The 13,823-nt window shown below is 37.4% G+C and overlaps 1 protein-coding gene across 1 annotated transcript; it reads left to right on the top strand.

The window, feature by feature from the left end:
* The first annotated feature begins 231 nt into the window (after positions 1–231).
* rraga (Ras-related GTP binding A) lies at positions 232–13,497 on the top strand. The gene is made up of 11 exons (XM_026940637.3): positions 232–405; positions 3,001–3,119; positions 3,676–3,775; positions 5,976–6,042; positions 6,988–7,210; positions 8,828–8,923; positions 9,455–9,577; positions 9,929–10,020; positions 10,128–10,243; positions 10,534–10,658; positions 12,894–13,497. The coding sequence occupies exons 2-10, from the start codon at positions 3,093–3,095 to the stop codon at positions 10,635–10,637; spliced, it is 948 nt and encodes a 315-aa protein (XP_026796438.1). The 5' UTR covers positions 232–405; positions 3,001–3,092; the 3' UTR covers positions 10,638–10,658; positions 12,894–13,497.
* The last annotated feature ends 326 nt before the right edge of the window (positions 13,498–13,823 follow it).

Below are 13,823 nucleotides of genomic sequence, written 5' to 3'. Positions count from 1 at the left end.
TTATTTAAACCACATACTGATATTACACTTTGCCTTACACTTTGTCTACTGTTTGTCACACCAGTAACGCCTGACAAGTCTTTATTATTATTGGTATTCAGACATTTTCAGTCTAAATTTTCATTTGCATTTTCATCCTGAGTATTTCAGGATGGTGATTCTGCGCAGAACTGCAAACAGCTGGCTGTGTTCTGCGTTTTTTCAGCGCACCCTTCGGCTTCTTGAACGCACCCCGTGTTTACAATTGGTCACATGCTTTGGGGTTTTCAAGGCAGTTTTTGGAGTAGTGTTTTTACAGCCTCAATAAATCATGGAACGGGGATCTTAATGGCGTTGACGCTTTAATAAGTTAACTGTCAATGGATGGTATTTAATAGGAAGAAGAAAGCAGCAATTGAGGGCCAGGTACTCGGTTATTTTCTTCCGTGTCCATCTGAATCTCTGAGTTTCTCAGGAACAGGTTTTTATGTGAAGCTTGCTAGCTAACTGAACTAACCATTAGCCAGATAAAAACACAACCTGCTCATTAGACCTCGTAATACTGTCCGTTAATAGTGCACTGTAAAGGAAATTTTTGAAAAATAGTTTCACTTAAACGCGTTAAATATTATTCTGTTAACAAAACAAAACGAAGACGTTTAGCTAACAGTAGCTAGTAGGATAGCTAGCTAACTTGTGTTATCGTCCTGACTAGCTGTGCTAGCTGGTAGTTAGCTTATAAGTTCACATTAACAGCTCTTAGCTAATGAGTATCACTTGGGACCCATTCCATATTTCTTTGGAGTTTATCCTTAATTTATAAAATGCGTTTATTTAGCCACTTCGCTAAGCTAGCTATAGTGTACGTTAGCGTTAGCTTCATGTACTTATCCTAGCACTCATTATGGCTTCCCTCTTATTTTTACAAACAGCTTCCGACTCCATGATCGGATATAAAATTGGATATTCAATGCTATATGAGAATAAGATTATTTTTGTGTGTGTGTTTGCATAATCGTAATAAAGGTTTACCAACTTTGTCACGCGACAGACAACTTGTGATCATGTCGTCACGTGACTGCTGATTCTCAAGGCAGTCCGGATTGCTACTAACCTCAAAGAGCATTCTGGGTAATCTGTGCCTAGGCAGGGTACATGATTTAGACACTGACCTATTGCATTGTGGGATTTTATTTATGCATTGGATATTCTACAACAGGGGGTCACAAAATAGTCTTTATATATATATATATATATATATATATATATATATATATATATATATATATATATATATATATATACACACAAATAAAATCACTGACACCTTCAGTACAGATTTCTTTTACAAACAAACTAGCTGAAGTGGTTTACATTGTTAACAGTTTTTAAAATTGGTAACACTATTTAAATATGTACAACAATATTTGGCTATTTATTTGTTCTATAGAGTTTTTTGTTTTGTTTTGTTTTTTAAACCTATAGAATTATTTGGATTCAGGGCCCCTGGAGGACTAGTGGTTAGGTCACGGCGCTCTCACTGCCGCAGCCCTGGTTCAATTCCCGGCCAAGGAACTGACCCCAGCCACTGTGTGGGTTGCACATGACGGTGAACTCCCAGTCCCCAGCCCAGATAAAACTGTGTCAGGAAGGGCAACTGGCATAAAAACTGCCAAATCAAATAGGCGGACCAGTGATCTGCTGTGGTGACCCTTAACGGGAGCAGCCGAAAGAGAAACAACAACAGAATCATTTGGACTCTAATTTGACATTAATTATTGGTATAATAACCTTTGATATTTGTGGCTTCCACCTCAGTAACAAAATGTAGAATATTGCCGACCCACTTGTGATGCTTCACAGACCACCTGGGGATCCCCCGGATTCCCTCCCTCTTCCATACCGCTTATCCTACACAGGGTCGTGGCGTAACCTGGAGCCTGTCCCAGGAGACTGGGGGCACAAGGCGGGGGACACCCTGGACAGGATGCCAACCCATCTTAGAGAACAATCGCACACACACTCATTCAATTCAATTTTATTTGTATAGCGCTTTTCACAATGGACATTGTCACAAAGCAGCTTTACAGAAATAAATGGATTCAAAAAATATATTGTAAATATGTGAACTTATCCCTAATGAGCAAGCCAGAGGCGACGGTGGCAAGGAAAAACTCCCTGAGACAATATGAGGAAGAAACCTTATGAGGAACCGGACTCAAAAGGGAACCCATCCTCATCTGGGTGACAACGGATAGTGCAATTATAAATAATTCCCTTCTATTATTGTGTACTATATGGACAAATAGTGCAAATGTGCAACCAGTAAATTCATCACAGTTTTCGCAAGAATTCCGGTTGGTAAAAATCTATCCACTGTCCACTATCCACTCATTCACACACTACAGACATTTAAGAGCTTCCAGTCAGCCTACAGCACATGTCTTTAGACTGGGGGAGGAAACCCCAGAAGTACAGAGAGAGCATGCAAACTGCGTGCACACAGGACGGAGCTGGGATTCAAACCCGGAGGTGCGAGGCAACAGGGCTAACCACTAAGCCACCGTGCCCCTTGATTTCTGGACTCCACTTTGAGAACCATGGTTCTACACTATACCACTGGATGATAAAGTGAATACAGACTGGCAAAATTCACAAAATGTGTTCTGGGTCTGAAAGGTCAGGAAGCCAATGGGAATATGTTGAGCAAAAACATGACACAGCAGCTGAGAAAATGCGTAGAACGTAAGGGCGAACATGTAGAGCGTATGTTATAAATAATACAAATGCCAATACAAAAGTGTATATAGTTTTACGTTCATTGGTTTCTGCCTTTTCAGACACTCTGTATCGTTAAAAAGGTGTCATTTTGGATTCTGGTGATCTGGTCATTCTGTTTCATGTGGAACGCTTTCAGGCAGAACGCGGTTTATTTTGTTTAAGGAAAGCCAAGCCGACTTGGCTTCCTGTTCTTCAGATCGCAGTATTCCTAATTGTAAATGTTCTTTTCTGTTGTTGTAGTGTTGAAGACTGCAGGAGATCATCTCGGCGTGGTGTGGTGCCGTGTTCTCAGTTCGGATTGTTTACAGTAGGCTCTGTCACTGGCAGGGGAGATGTCAAGTACAGCCATGAAGAAAAAGGTGAATTTATACGAACATTTTTAATAATAATAATAACAAACTTTATTTTATGTAGTGCCTTTAACAAGGACTCTCAAGGTGCTTTACATAAAAGTGTATAAACATTAAAAAAACAGTTAATAATAAAATACAATTCAATTATTAATAACAATAATAGTAATAACAATAATTAAATACCAAAAACAAAATAAAACAAAGTAATCAAGTAAAAGCAGTCCTAAAGAAATAAGTTTTAAGAGAAGATTTAAATATAGTCAAAGACTGGACTTCTCTAAGATCAGGTGGTAAAAGTGATCACAAAAGAGTCTGAGGGACAGTTAAAAGACCAGAATTTTACACAGAAACTAAAACAGACCAGTGAGATTTGTGAGTAAAAGCAGTAAGACAAGTTACTTTTACTCATAATAACATACACTTTAGTGCATAGGTTTGTACCAGGTGGAAAAATGTTCTATACGTCTCTCTTACAGTTTGATAAATCGGAAACCCATGCTCATTTAATGGCACTGTTGAAGTCTCTGAGTGCTGCATTTGCTGAGCTGTTTGTGTTTTCTAGGTGTTGTTGATGGGAAAGAGTGGCTCAGGAAAGACCAGCATGAGATCAATCATCTTCGCCAACTACATCGCCAGAGACACTCGCCGCCTGGGAGCCACAAGTAAGACGGTTTATCATGACCAACCAACCGGTTCTTCTTCCTCCAGCTGTTTTGCACTTGTTTATATCTAATTTTTGGAAACATAGTCTCGTGGCTCTTGTATCAGTGCCAGCACCTCTAACCTTTTCAGTCAAAATCCTGTTCAGATTTCACTGTATCCGAGTGGCTTGCAGAAACTTGACAGACTCGCCAACAAGTCCACGGAATAGCTTCTGTGCTCAGGATATGACGAAGCAGCTTTTCATTGATTTCATTCAGTACTGTTAAATCTGGATTATGTTACTGTTTCTTTTACTCTGCCGGCTCATGTTAGTCAGATCCTTTTTTTTGTAATCCCTGCTCAGAATCACTCAACAGTGACTACGTTTACATGCACATCAATATTCCGATATTAAGCAGAATCTAGGAGTAAAATTGCCCGATTCAGATTAAGACAATATTCTGTTTCCCCAAATTCTGATTCCCATCTCTGGAATATGCCTGTTTTAATCTGAAAATTGTTGCATGTAGACACATTATTCAGAAAATCCACTGAAAGGAGATATATGTGCATACTCATTTCGCAGGGAATTGTGGGTGCTAACAGATGCTTAGCTGTAGGCTAGGTATTTAGGAATGGCAACTCAGGCATACTTACAACACCCATGTATACAGGACTATTCTGATGCCATTCGGAATATGGCTCCAACCCGAATATAGACCTATATAAACAGAATTTGATGTGCATGTAAACATAGCTATTGAGTGCTTTATTTGTTTTTTGTGATAAAAGCAACAAGTACACTTTCTTGAAATATGTTTCTCTTTTGCATGTATCTCAATCACAAGTACATTTTTTGATATTTTTAAAAGTCTCGTTGCCCCCAAAAGTGAAAAAATAAAAGATTCCCTTTCTATTTCATTGAAAAGCACTAAAACGCAGATTTAGTTCTAATAATAACTGTTAAAACTGACAAATGGCAGCTACTGTTTATTGATTTATATTGCATTTAACTGAACATGTGTTCATGTCATGGTGTAATTTAACATGTATCGTACCACGGCATAGTTAAATTCTTCAGTGTCTCTGCTCAGAAGGTGTGGATTAAATTTATGTAACAGCACGTTATTGTTTTCATACGTTATTGTTTCTATAGTAACAGCTTAGACACAGGGACATAACAGAAGTCTGATAAACAGATAAAGACGTTGTGGTGTTTGACAAAGAAAAACATTGGGTCACTGATATGGCAAAGTTTTCTGAGACCTTTTTGTGACATTTATGGAAGGAGTCTCAGGCGTCTGCGCTGACTGCCTTAGAGTCAGTAAGTTTCCCGATGCGGATGCAGATGTTCCATGATATTAACTGTAACTATAAACAGTTAAAAAGCATTGACACAGAAATGCCGTTCATTAATAAATAAACAAGTAGAACGCCAATTTGTCAATGGGGACGCCTCTGCTGTCAACAAGTCTAGTTTTTCTTACTAATTTGTATGTCAAACCCTCTTAAATATACTTCTAACAGGAAGGAAGCTACCGAATAAATTATAATACCATGTAAATCCTCTAAACATTCAGCTACTCGTTCTTGAGATACTGCACTGACGAGAAGCTTGGAGTGACGGATGGACAACCGAAAACATAATACCTCCTCCACTTAGCGGTGGAGACATAAAAATCGTAATGATTAGCGAATCATTACACAGTCCGTGCCGTTACGTGAAAATAATCAAAACACAACCATGAAGTGGTTTAATTTTTGTGTGTTGATTGTTTTCACATAACTGCACGGATTGTCATTTTATTCCTCACAATAATTAAATATCAAAAGAGTAAATACGATCATGAAATCGGTATCTGTCTTTATACCCTGAACACAGTAGAAATGTGTTCTTAAAGCACTGTTTCTTAACACATAGGTGTCAAAGGGAAAAAAGTTTGGACGAAACCTGTTTCATTTTTGGCTGTTTGCCAGAATTCAGGCGCAGTTATATTTCCCAGACTGCCACATATTTTTATATCTCGTGCATTTAAGAACGAGGACGGAAACAGATGCTCGTGATCTGAAATGTTAACAGATGCTTTGTTAACATTTGTCAGCATGTGGCGTTTTCAGTTTTGAAGCAGGTTCAGACGCAACTTTAGGACGTTTTGCGTTATCGGAATTTCCGATCAGTTACCAACCAAAGCATGAGAGCTGTGTTTGTTTTGATTGCAGTTGATGTGGAGCACTCCCATGTGCGCTTTCTGGGCAATCTGGTGCTGAACCTGTGGGACTGTGGAGGGTGAGTGCACAGCCTCGCTGCTGTTGACTGTTTCATGATAATGTGAAGACTACTTAGAAAAGTTTTATTGGATTAAACAGCATCTTGGTTTTAAGGCAAATGACTTAAAAAAAAAATAAATAAATAAAAATACTTGCACAATTTGTTCATAAACTACTTACACACACAACTTTTAGCTCCTAAAAGAAAATACTTTTTCCCAAAGAAATCTCTGATCCCCCTTTTTGCCAGTTTATCAGGAATACTAAAAAATGCATGGACACTTTTACAGCAAAATTCCATTCAGTAGTCGAGCGGTGATTGTCAGCTAAAGTTAAAATCTTTTTCTGTGGCTTTATGACGCAGTATAACATATAATACCTTACTGTAATCTCTCAGATTTGACATTACTTACAAAGAACCGCAATCCAACACTTTCAAGTTAGACCAAATCCAAGATTATGTGCTTTATATGGAATATTCATACTATTTAGGGTCTAACAGGATAGTGTTGTAGTGCACTATATGCCTAATAGAAATCCATAGGAGCTATAGCTGCAGAATAGACATGATATTTGTTAAATCTTATCTTCATCAGACAGAGTCAGCACTTGAACCTGTTTCTGTTTTCTTGAAGAATAAAATAACGTAACGGTTTGTCCGATGAGGTAGACAAGCAACAGCACTACAGTGAATCACACTGCAGCGTAAAATATATTATACTCCGTTTAACAATAATAATATTTAATAATAGTAAATCAGTTTACAAATTTCTGGTGTTATTTTCAAACCCGTTAGGAGAACACCTCCTACTTTCTTGATGTGAGATGGACACAGGTACATGACCAGAGTTCGGATATATTTGGATCTTCTGCCGGAAAAGATATATAATATTAGATGGTGAATATTATCAGTATGTAGCTGCACAGTTTCCATTTATTTGCTTACAGACTGTTTTCTCTTTAGGCAGGATACCTTCATGGAGAACTACTTCACCAGTCAGAGAGATAACATCTTCCGAAACGTAGAGGTGCTGATCTATGTGTTCGATGTGGAGAGCCGTGAGTTGGAGAAGGACATGCATTACTACCAGTCCTGCTTGGAAGCCATCCTTCAGAACTCACCCGACGCTAAAGTCTTCTGCTTAGTGCACAAAATGGACCTGGTTCAGGAAGATCAGAGAGATTTGGTTAGCAAATTGTCTCTATAAGTTATAATAATAATAATAATAATAATAATAATAATAATAATAATAAATTATAAATGGTGTTAATACTTGTATAAAAATATATAAAACTGAAAAGGGTAAAGGTTAAAACATGTAAAAGTTTAAACTCTACAAATATTTCTTAAAAGATTCAAATATGTAATCTCCTAAAACTTAATATCTAAGCTGGTTTCAATTATTTTGTACTTGTTATTTAATAGAAACATAAATGTTATTTAAAAAAAAAAAAAGATACTGCAATGCCAGCATTATATCAGAAAAGTCTATTGTGACATACAGTTGGGGTTGTAAGTTTACTTACGCCTTGCAGAATCTGCAAAATGTTAATAATTTTTAAAAAATAAGAGGGATTATAAAAATTGCATTTTTTATTGCAATTTTTTATTTAGTACTGCCCTGAATAAGCTATTTCATCTAACCGATGTTTACATATAGTGCACAAGACACGATAATATCTGAATTTACACAAATGATTCTCAATACTGTGTGTTGTTATCTGGATGATCAACGACTGTGTTTATGTTTTGTGATGGTTGTTCATGAGTCTCTTGTTTGTCCTGAGCAGTTAAACTGCCCTTCAGAAAAATCCTCCAGGTCCTGCACATTCTCTGCTTTTCCAGCATCTTCTGCATATTTGACACCTTTCTAACAGCGGCTATATGATGTTGTGATCCATCTTTTCACACTGAGGACAACTGAGGGACTCGCACACAACTATTACAAAAGCTGCAAACATTCACTGATGCTCAAGAAGGCAACACGATACATTAAGAGCCAGGGGGGTGTAAACTTTTAAACAGGATGGTCAGTGTAAATCTTCTGGGAAAATGTAAATATCTTATGGGCAGTACTAAATGAAAAAAATAAGATCATTAAACAAAATAATAACAATTTACACTGATCATCGCCGAGCATCAGTGAATGTGTGCACCTTTTGTAATAGTTGTGTACGAGTCCCTCAGTTGTCCTCAGTGTGAAAAGATGGATCACAACATCATATAGCCGCTGTTGGAAAGGGGTCAAATATGCAGAAGATGCTGGAAAAGCAGAGAATGTGCAGGGCCTGGAGGATTTTTCTGAAGGGCAGTTTAACTGCTCAGGACAAACAAGAGACTCATGAACAACTATCACAAAACATAAAAACAGTCGTTGATCATCCAGATAACAACACACAGCATTAAGAATCAAGCGTCTGTAAACTTTGAACCGGTTAATTTGTGTAAATTCAGTTATTATTTTGTCTTGTGGACTTTATTTCACATAGCAGATATTTATGTAACTTATTCAGGGCAGTACTAAATAAAACAAAATGCAATTTTTATGATCCTTCTTCTTATTTTTTTTTTTTAATTATTAACATTTTGCTGATTCGGCAAGACATATGTAAATATATGAACTGTAATTTATCACAGTATCATTATGGTATCATCATATTGCCCAGTCCAGCTGTTTATCTCTTATTTATCAAGTTTTTTTGTCGCTCTGTTCCTCAATAAACTTGTGCATTGTGTCAGTCTGTAAACGAACAGCTTTCTGAGCATGTTTGTTCATTAACATCCTCGATATGTGTTAACACAGATCTTTAAAGAACGTGAGGAAGACCTGAAGAGACTTTCCCGTCCGCTGTTATGTACCTGCTTCAGAACCTCCATTTGGGATGAGACGCTGTATAAGGTAACGCAGTTTGATTTCAGTGTGCAGTATATATGGAATTATATAAATAATAATAAAATGAAAGAAAAGGATAGAAAACATTTTTGATTGTACATGCAACTGGTTGGGGATCTGTTGGCAGAAAGGAAATAAAAGCTCTGGTTTAATGACTATTAATGTAAATGCATTTAGTAAGCAAAGTAAATAATTGGACTATGCTAGCAATATAAATGAATGTGCTTTGATCAAAAAGCGGGTCATTATTAGTCTCTGCAAAATGTCTGAGAACCCCTGCTCTAGCTAAATGTTTTATTTATTTATTTATGTTTTAATAATAATGATAATAAGTCCTATAGATCTGTGAGATCAGCTTTTTATCATATCAAAGTCTTACAAAGCAACAACTGCTAAAAGTGAATCTATTGCTCCATTACATAATTACATTACATAATGAGTGTATTGAAATAGAATTAGACTGAAATGTCCACTGCCTTTGTGTCATTGTGACTGATAAGTGTGTGTGTGTGTGTGTGTGTGTGTGTGTGTGTGTAGGCATGGTCCAGCATTGTCTATCAGCTAATCCCAAATGTGCAGCAGCTCGAATCCAACTTGCGCAATTTTGCCCAGATCATTGAGGCGGATGAGGTCCTGCTTTTTGAAAGAGCCACCTTTCTGGTAAGCGTGACATTAAATCAACTCACTGTTCTGCTTTTTCCTCTTGGCTTACTGTACTGCTTTTTCAAGTCTTTCACACTTTAGTGAGGAAGTAAGGAAACACATCTATTTCTAAATAAATGATGACTTTTGGTTTCATTTGGTAAAAATTGGTATGCTGTTACAACAGTTAAACAGTCAAGAGGGTCAACCCTGTATTCAAGCGAAAAGTGATAGTCAGGCGGCTCATTTTCGATGTATGAAGTCACAAAAATCCGACAAGAGACGTGTCTATAACATAAGTAACAAACCAGCGTGGAACTACATTCTTTCATTTAAAATCCTCTCCTCCATTTTGTCCCTATTTCTCAGGTGATCTCTCACTACCAGTGCAAGGAGCAACGAGACGCTCACCGCTTTGAGAAGATCAGCAACATTATTAAACAGTTTAAACTGAGCTGCAGGTGACCGTTTGGCTTCTTTTCATCCCTGTTTGCTTTCACATTTGCAGCTAAGAAACACTGATGGTTTTGACGCCAAACTCATTTTGTTTTTCTCTGTAATCCCACAGTAAATTGGCTGCTTCCTTCCAGAGCATGGAAGTGCGCAACTCCAACTTTGCTGCTTTCATTGACGTGTTCACCTCCAACACCTACGTCATGGTGATCATGTCTGACCCATCTATACGTAAGTGAAACTCTGCTGTGGTTACCGTGGGCTTCACTCAGCCTGTTTCCTGCGTCTGTGTGTGTCTGTGTGCGTGCTTGTGTGTGTGTGTGTGTGTGTGTGTGTGTGTGTGAGATGTACTTGTGAGTCTGATTTGGAATTCAGGTAAATAATTATATTTTTTTTCCTTTATTTTCTCTTGGTTGTGGTTGCAGCAATGGTAGAATTCTTTTGTATTCTTAGTCACTCTTTCTTTTCTCTGTCTGTTTCTCCCTTCCTCCCTGTCCTTCCCGATTTTCTTCTGCGTCTAGCCTCTGCCGCTACCCTCATCAACATTCGTAATGCCAGGAAGCATTTTGAGAAGCTGGAGAGGGTGGACGGCCCCAAGCACAGCTTGCACATGCGCATGCGTTAGACATCTAAACCCTCTCCTCAGGTAAGGCAATCAGAATACGGCCAGAATTTTTCTCTGCGGGCCGGAGAGTGAGGAATCTTTTTAATTTGTGCTCCAGAATCTGTACTTTTCTGTGGACCAGGAACTATAGGCAGAGGTGCCAACATGTATAAATTAGCTGTCATTTTGGATCCCTTGCTACAGTGATATGGGAGACACTGGAAAATGATGTTTCCTCTGCTTTTTAACCAAAGGCAAATAAAATTCTCCCACCGGAAAAGCCAATTCAATGAACGGGAAATGATGCGGTACATTAAAAAAAACAGACGCCATTGCAGATGCTTTCACTTTCTGCCGAATTTGTCTAGGTGAACTTTGACCTGTCATGATTGCTTTCATGATCCTTGGTCTTATAAGCCAGTAGAAAAAAGAGCAAGTATTTTTGCATAAATAGTTCAATAATAAAAGCACAGAGTAAAATGTGCTGTGTGGCCATTGAATATTTTCTTTTAATATTGTTTGTTTGATGAGTTCCTTATGATATTGCTTTATGCCAGTAATATGAGTGTAAACTCAAGGTTTTTTTTTTTCATCCAAAACGCCTGCTAACGTCCATCAGTATACACTAGGATTTTCGTTAGAAAATTGTTCCTTCTCTCAGCGTGCTAGTTTTTTCTTGTTAGTCTTGTTGGCACCTCAGCATTAGGACAGAGCTTGTACTACTAATACAAGCTTCATATAATGATCAACCCTCTGAACCTACCATTTAAAAAAAAAAAAAAAAAAAAAAAAAAAAAAAAAAAAAAAATGCATTTAGCTAACGAGTAATTACTGAAGAGATTTTTTTTTTTTTTAAATCTGACCAAATGTTTTCATCATACCACAAGATAGAAATGTCGCAATAGTGTATTTTCTCAAAAGGGCTGTGGCGTGAAAGAACATCTGGAATGTTTCCATGCACATCTGGTAAACACTTGGATTCGAATCACAGTTTGTGTATTTTTTTTTTACTATTATTATTATTATTATTATTATTACAGTCACACTATATTGCAAGGGAAACTCAAAAAAAGAACTTGTGGAAAATCATTCCAAGACTCTGTAGTTCTTTCAGAAGTGCTTATTGTCTGTATCTATGTTGAGTATTTTGCGATAAATGAAAAACCGGCGTCATCCCAGCGAGTTGTTATTTCATTACAGACTACAGAGACCTGCTTCTGATTAGTTTAGCTCTGCCTTATCTTGCTGATCATCATCTAGCCCATCTTGAGAACTTTGCTTAGCTGACGCAGGCTCACTGTTAACCATGAGGATTACTTGCAGCTCAAATAAGTTTAAAAAAAAAAAACACTATAGTTATAAAAAGGGCTTTTTCATTCCAGATTAAAAATGTACATATATACCATGGCCTATTCATAGGTGCTGGGTCTTCATTCATTGATTTCTAGTTAATTCATTAATGGCTATAGTTTGTTTTTGTTTATATTTCTATCCTGAAGTTCTAGTGGATTTGGAAAAGTGCTATATAATATATAAAAATAGTTCTATCACCATTAACGTTAACATTTTTATAGCATGTGTAATGGTGTCATTTGCCATATTGCTTTCTCACCATATAAATGATACTTTTACAAAATACGTAAGTCATAGTTATATCTAGGATTGTCCTGTGTACTCCTTGTGAGTGACACATGTAATGGTTTAACCCTTGTGCTGTCTTAGGGGTCAAAAATGACCCGCCACTATGTTTACCAGCCGAGAAAAAGAGTGGTGTCTGCTGCTTAAATGCAGTCTTTCTGCACTGTGAAGAGGGAAAACCCAGATATTCACAAAGTTTCTGATGAATGACAGATTGTTTCTTCATGAAAAATAGATTTGGGGTTTAAAATTCAATGAAGCCTCTTTTATATTTTAAGGGATTAGTGAAGGCGGGTCATTTTTGACCTTTAGGAAGTAGACAATGTTAAGACAACACAAGGGTTAAATAATGAATGAATGTATAATTATCCCATCATGGAGCCAGATTTTAGCTGCTTCATTATGGTTATGGTTGCCAAAATTAGATATTAAGTGGTGCTTTATTGTGTGTTTTTTTTTTTAATCTGAGACTAATCTGAGCAAAGTGTTTTTTTTCCTTGCCCCATGCTGAGAGCAGAAACAGGGTCTTCATGGTTATTTATGAATATAAGAAAGAAAGGAGGCCAGAGGCTTGATATGCATCAGCAGCTGGATTTTGTCTGATCACTTGTTCTTTCTTTTCTTCCTGTGATCCGCTAGAGGGCCTGCGTGCCAGGGAAATGGCACCCTGGGGAATTCCTCATATCTGCTGACTTCACTGCATCCAGGGTGTTTTTCTAGAGACTCTTGCCATTTTTAGATGACAAACTTTGTCGCATCCTTTCCTTGGAAGATCTGAACAAAAGGCCGGTTGGAATTGATGAGGAGCTGGCTGTAATCATGAAAATCTTGGTAATTGTGTGGATTGTTAAGCCATAAAACAAATGAAATTTTAAGGATGATGCACATTTAAATGTCCCTTAACATATGATCAGTGCCATAGCGTGAGTTGTTATTTGGACTCACATCGATCCTGTGATCATCGATCATGTCCCCCCCCCCCCCCCTTCTCTTTGTGTTCACTTGTGTTTGTTTTGCATTGTACGAGTGCTGCCTCTTCTGCAGCTTGCAACAATATGGTTTGTTCTGAAAATGTCTAAAGAGAACAGGACCACATTCTTGTTCTGTGGTCACTGACCATCTCAAATGAAGCAAAAGTTCACGTCTCTCCTTTTCTATACAAAAGATATTTGTTATTTCCCTATTTATTATCTTGGTGATGGCAACGCAAATAAAAGCAAAGCAAATAAAATCAAAGAAAGTATTACTTTTCTTACGAGTTAAATGTTTTCTCTGGTTTTCCTTTACTCATAAATATCTTTCTAAGTGGGCCTGGGGTCACATCTTGCTGGAAGACTCAGCATGGAGGAACTGCTTATTATTACCCATTCAGGACACCTTGTTTTATACAACAGCAGTGTGTACACACATACAGTACTGTGCAAAAGTCTTAGGCACATGCAACGAAATGCTGTAGAGCAAAGATGCCTTCAAAAATAATGAAATTAAATGTTTCTATATTTTAAAAATAATACTATAAAGAGCAGTAAACAGGAATAAATGAAACAAAGTCAATATTTGGTGTGACGA

Source organism: Pangasianodon hypophthalmus, chromosome 7, assembly GCF_027358585.1.
Source record: "Pangasianodon hypophthalmus isolate fPanHyp1 chromosome 7, fPanHyp1.pri, whole genome shotgun sequence".
NCBI classification, from domain to species: Eukaryota; Metazoa; Chordata; class Actinopteri; order Siluriformes; family Pangasiidae; genus Pangasianodon; species Pangasianodon hypophthalmus.
This window is presented reverse-complemented; position numbering and strand designations above follow the sequence as displayed.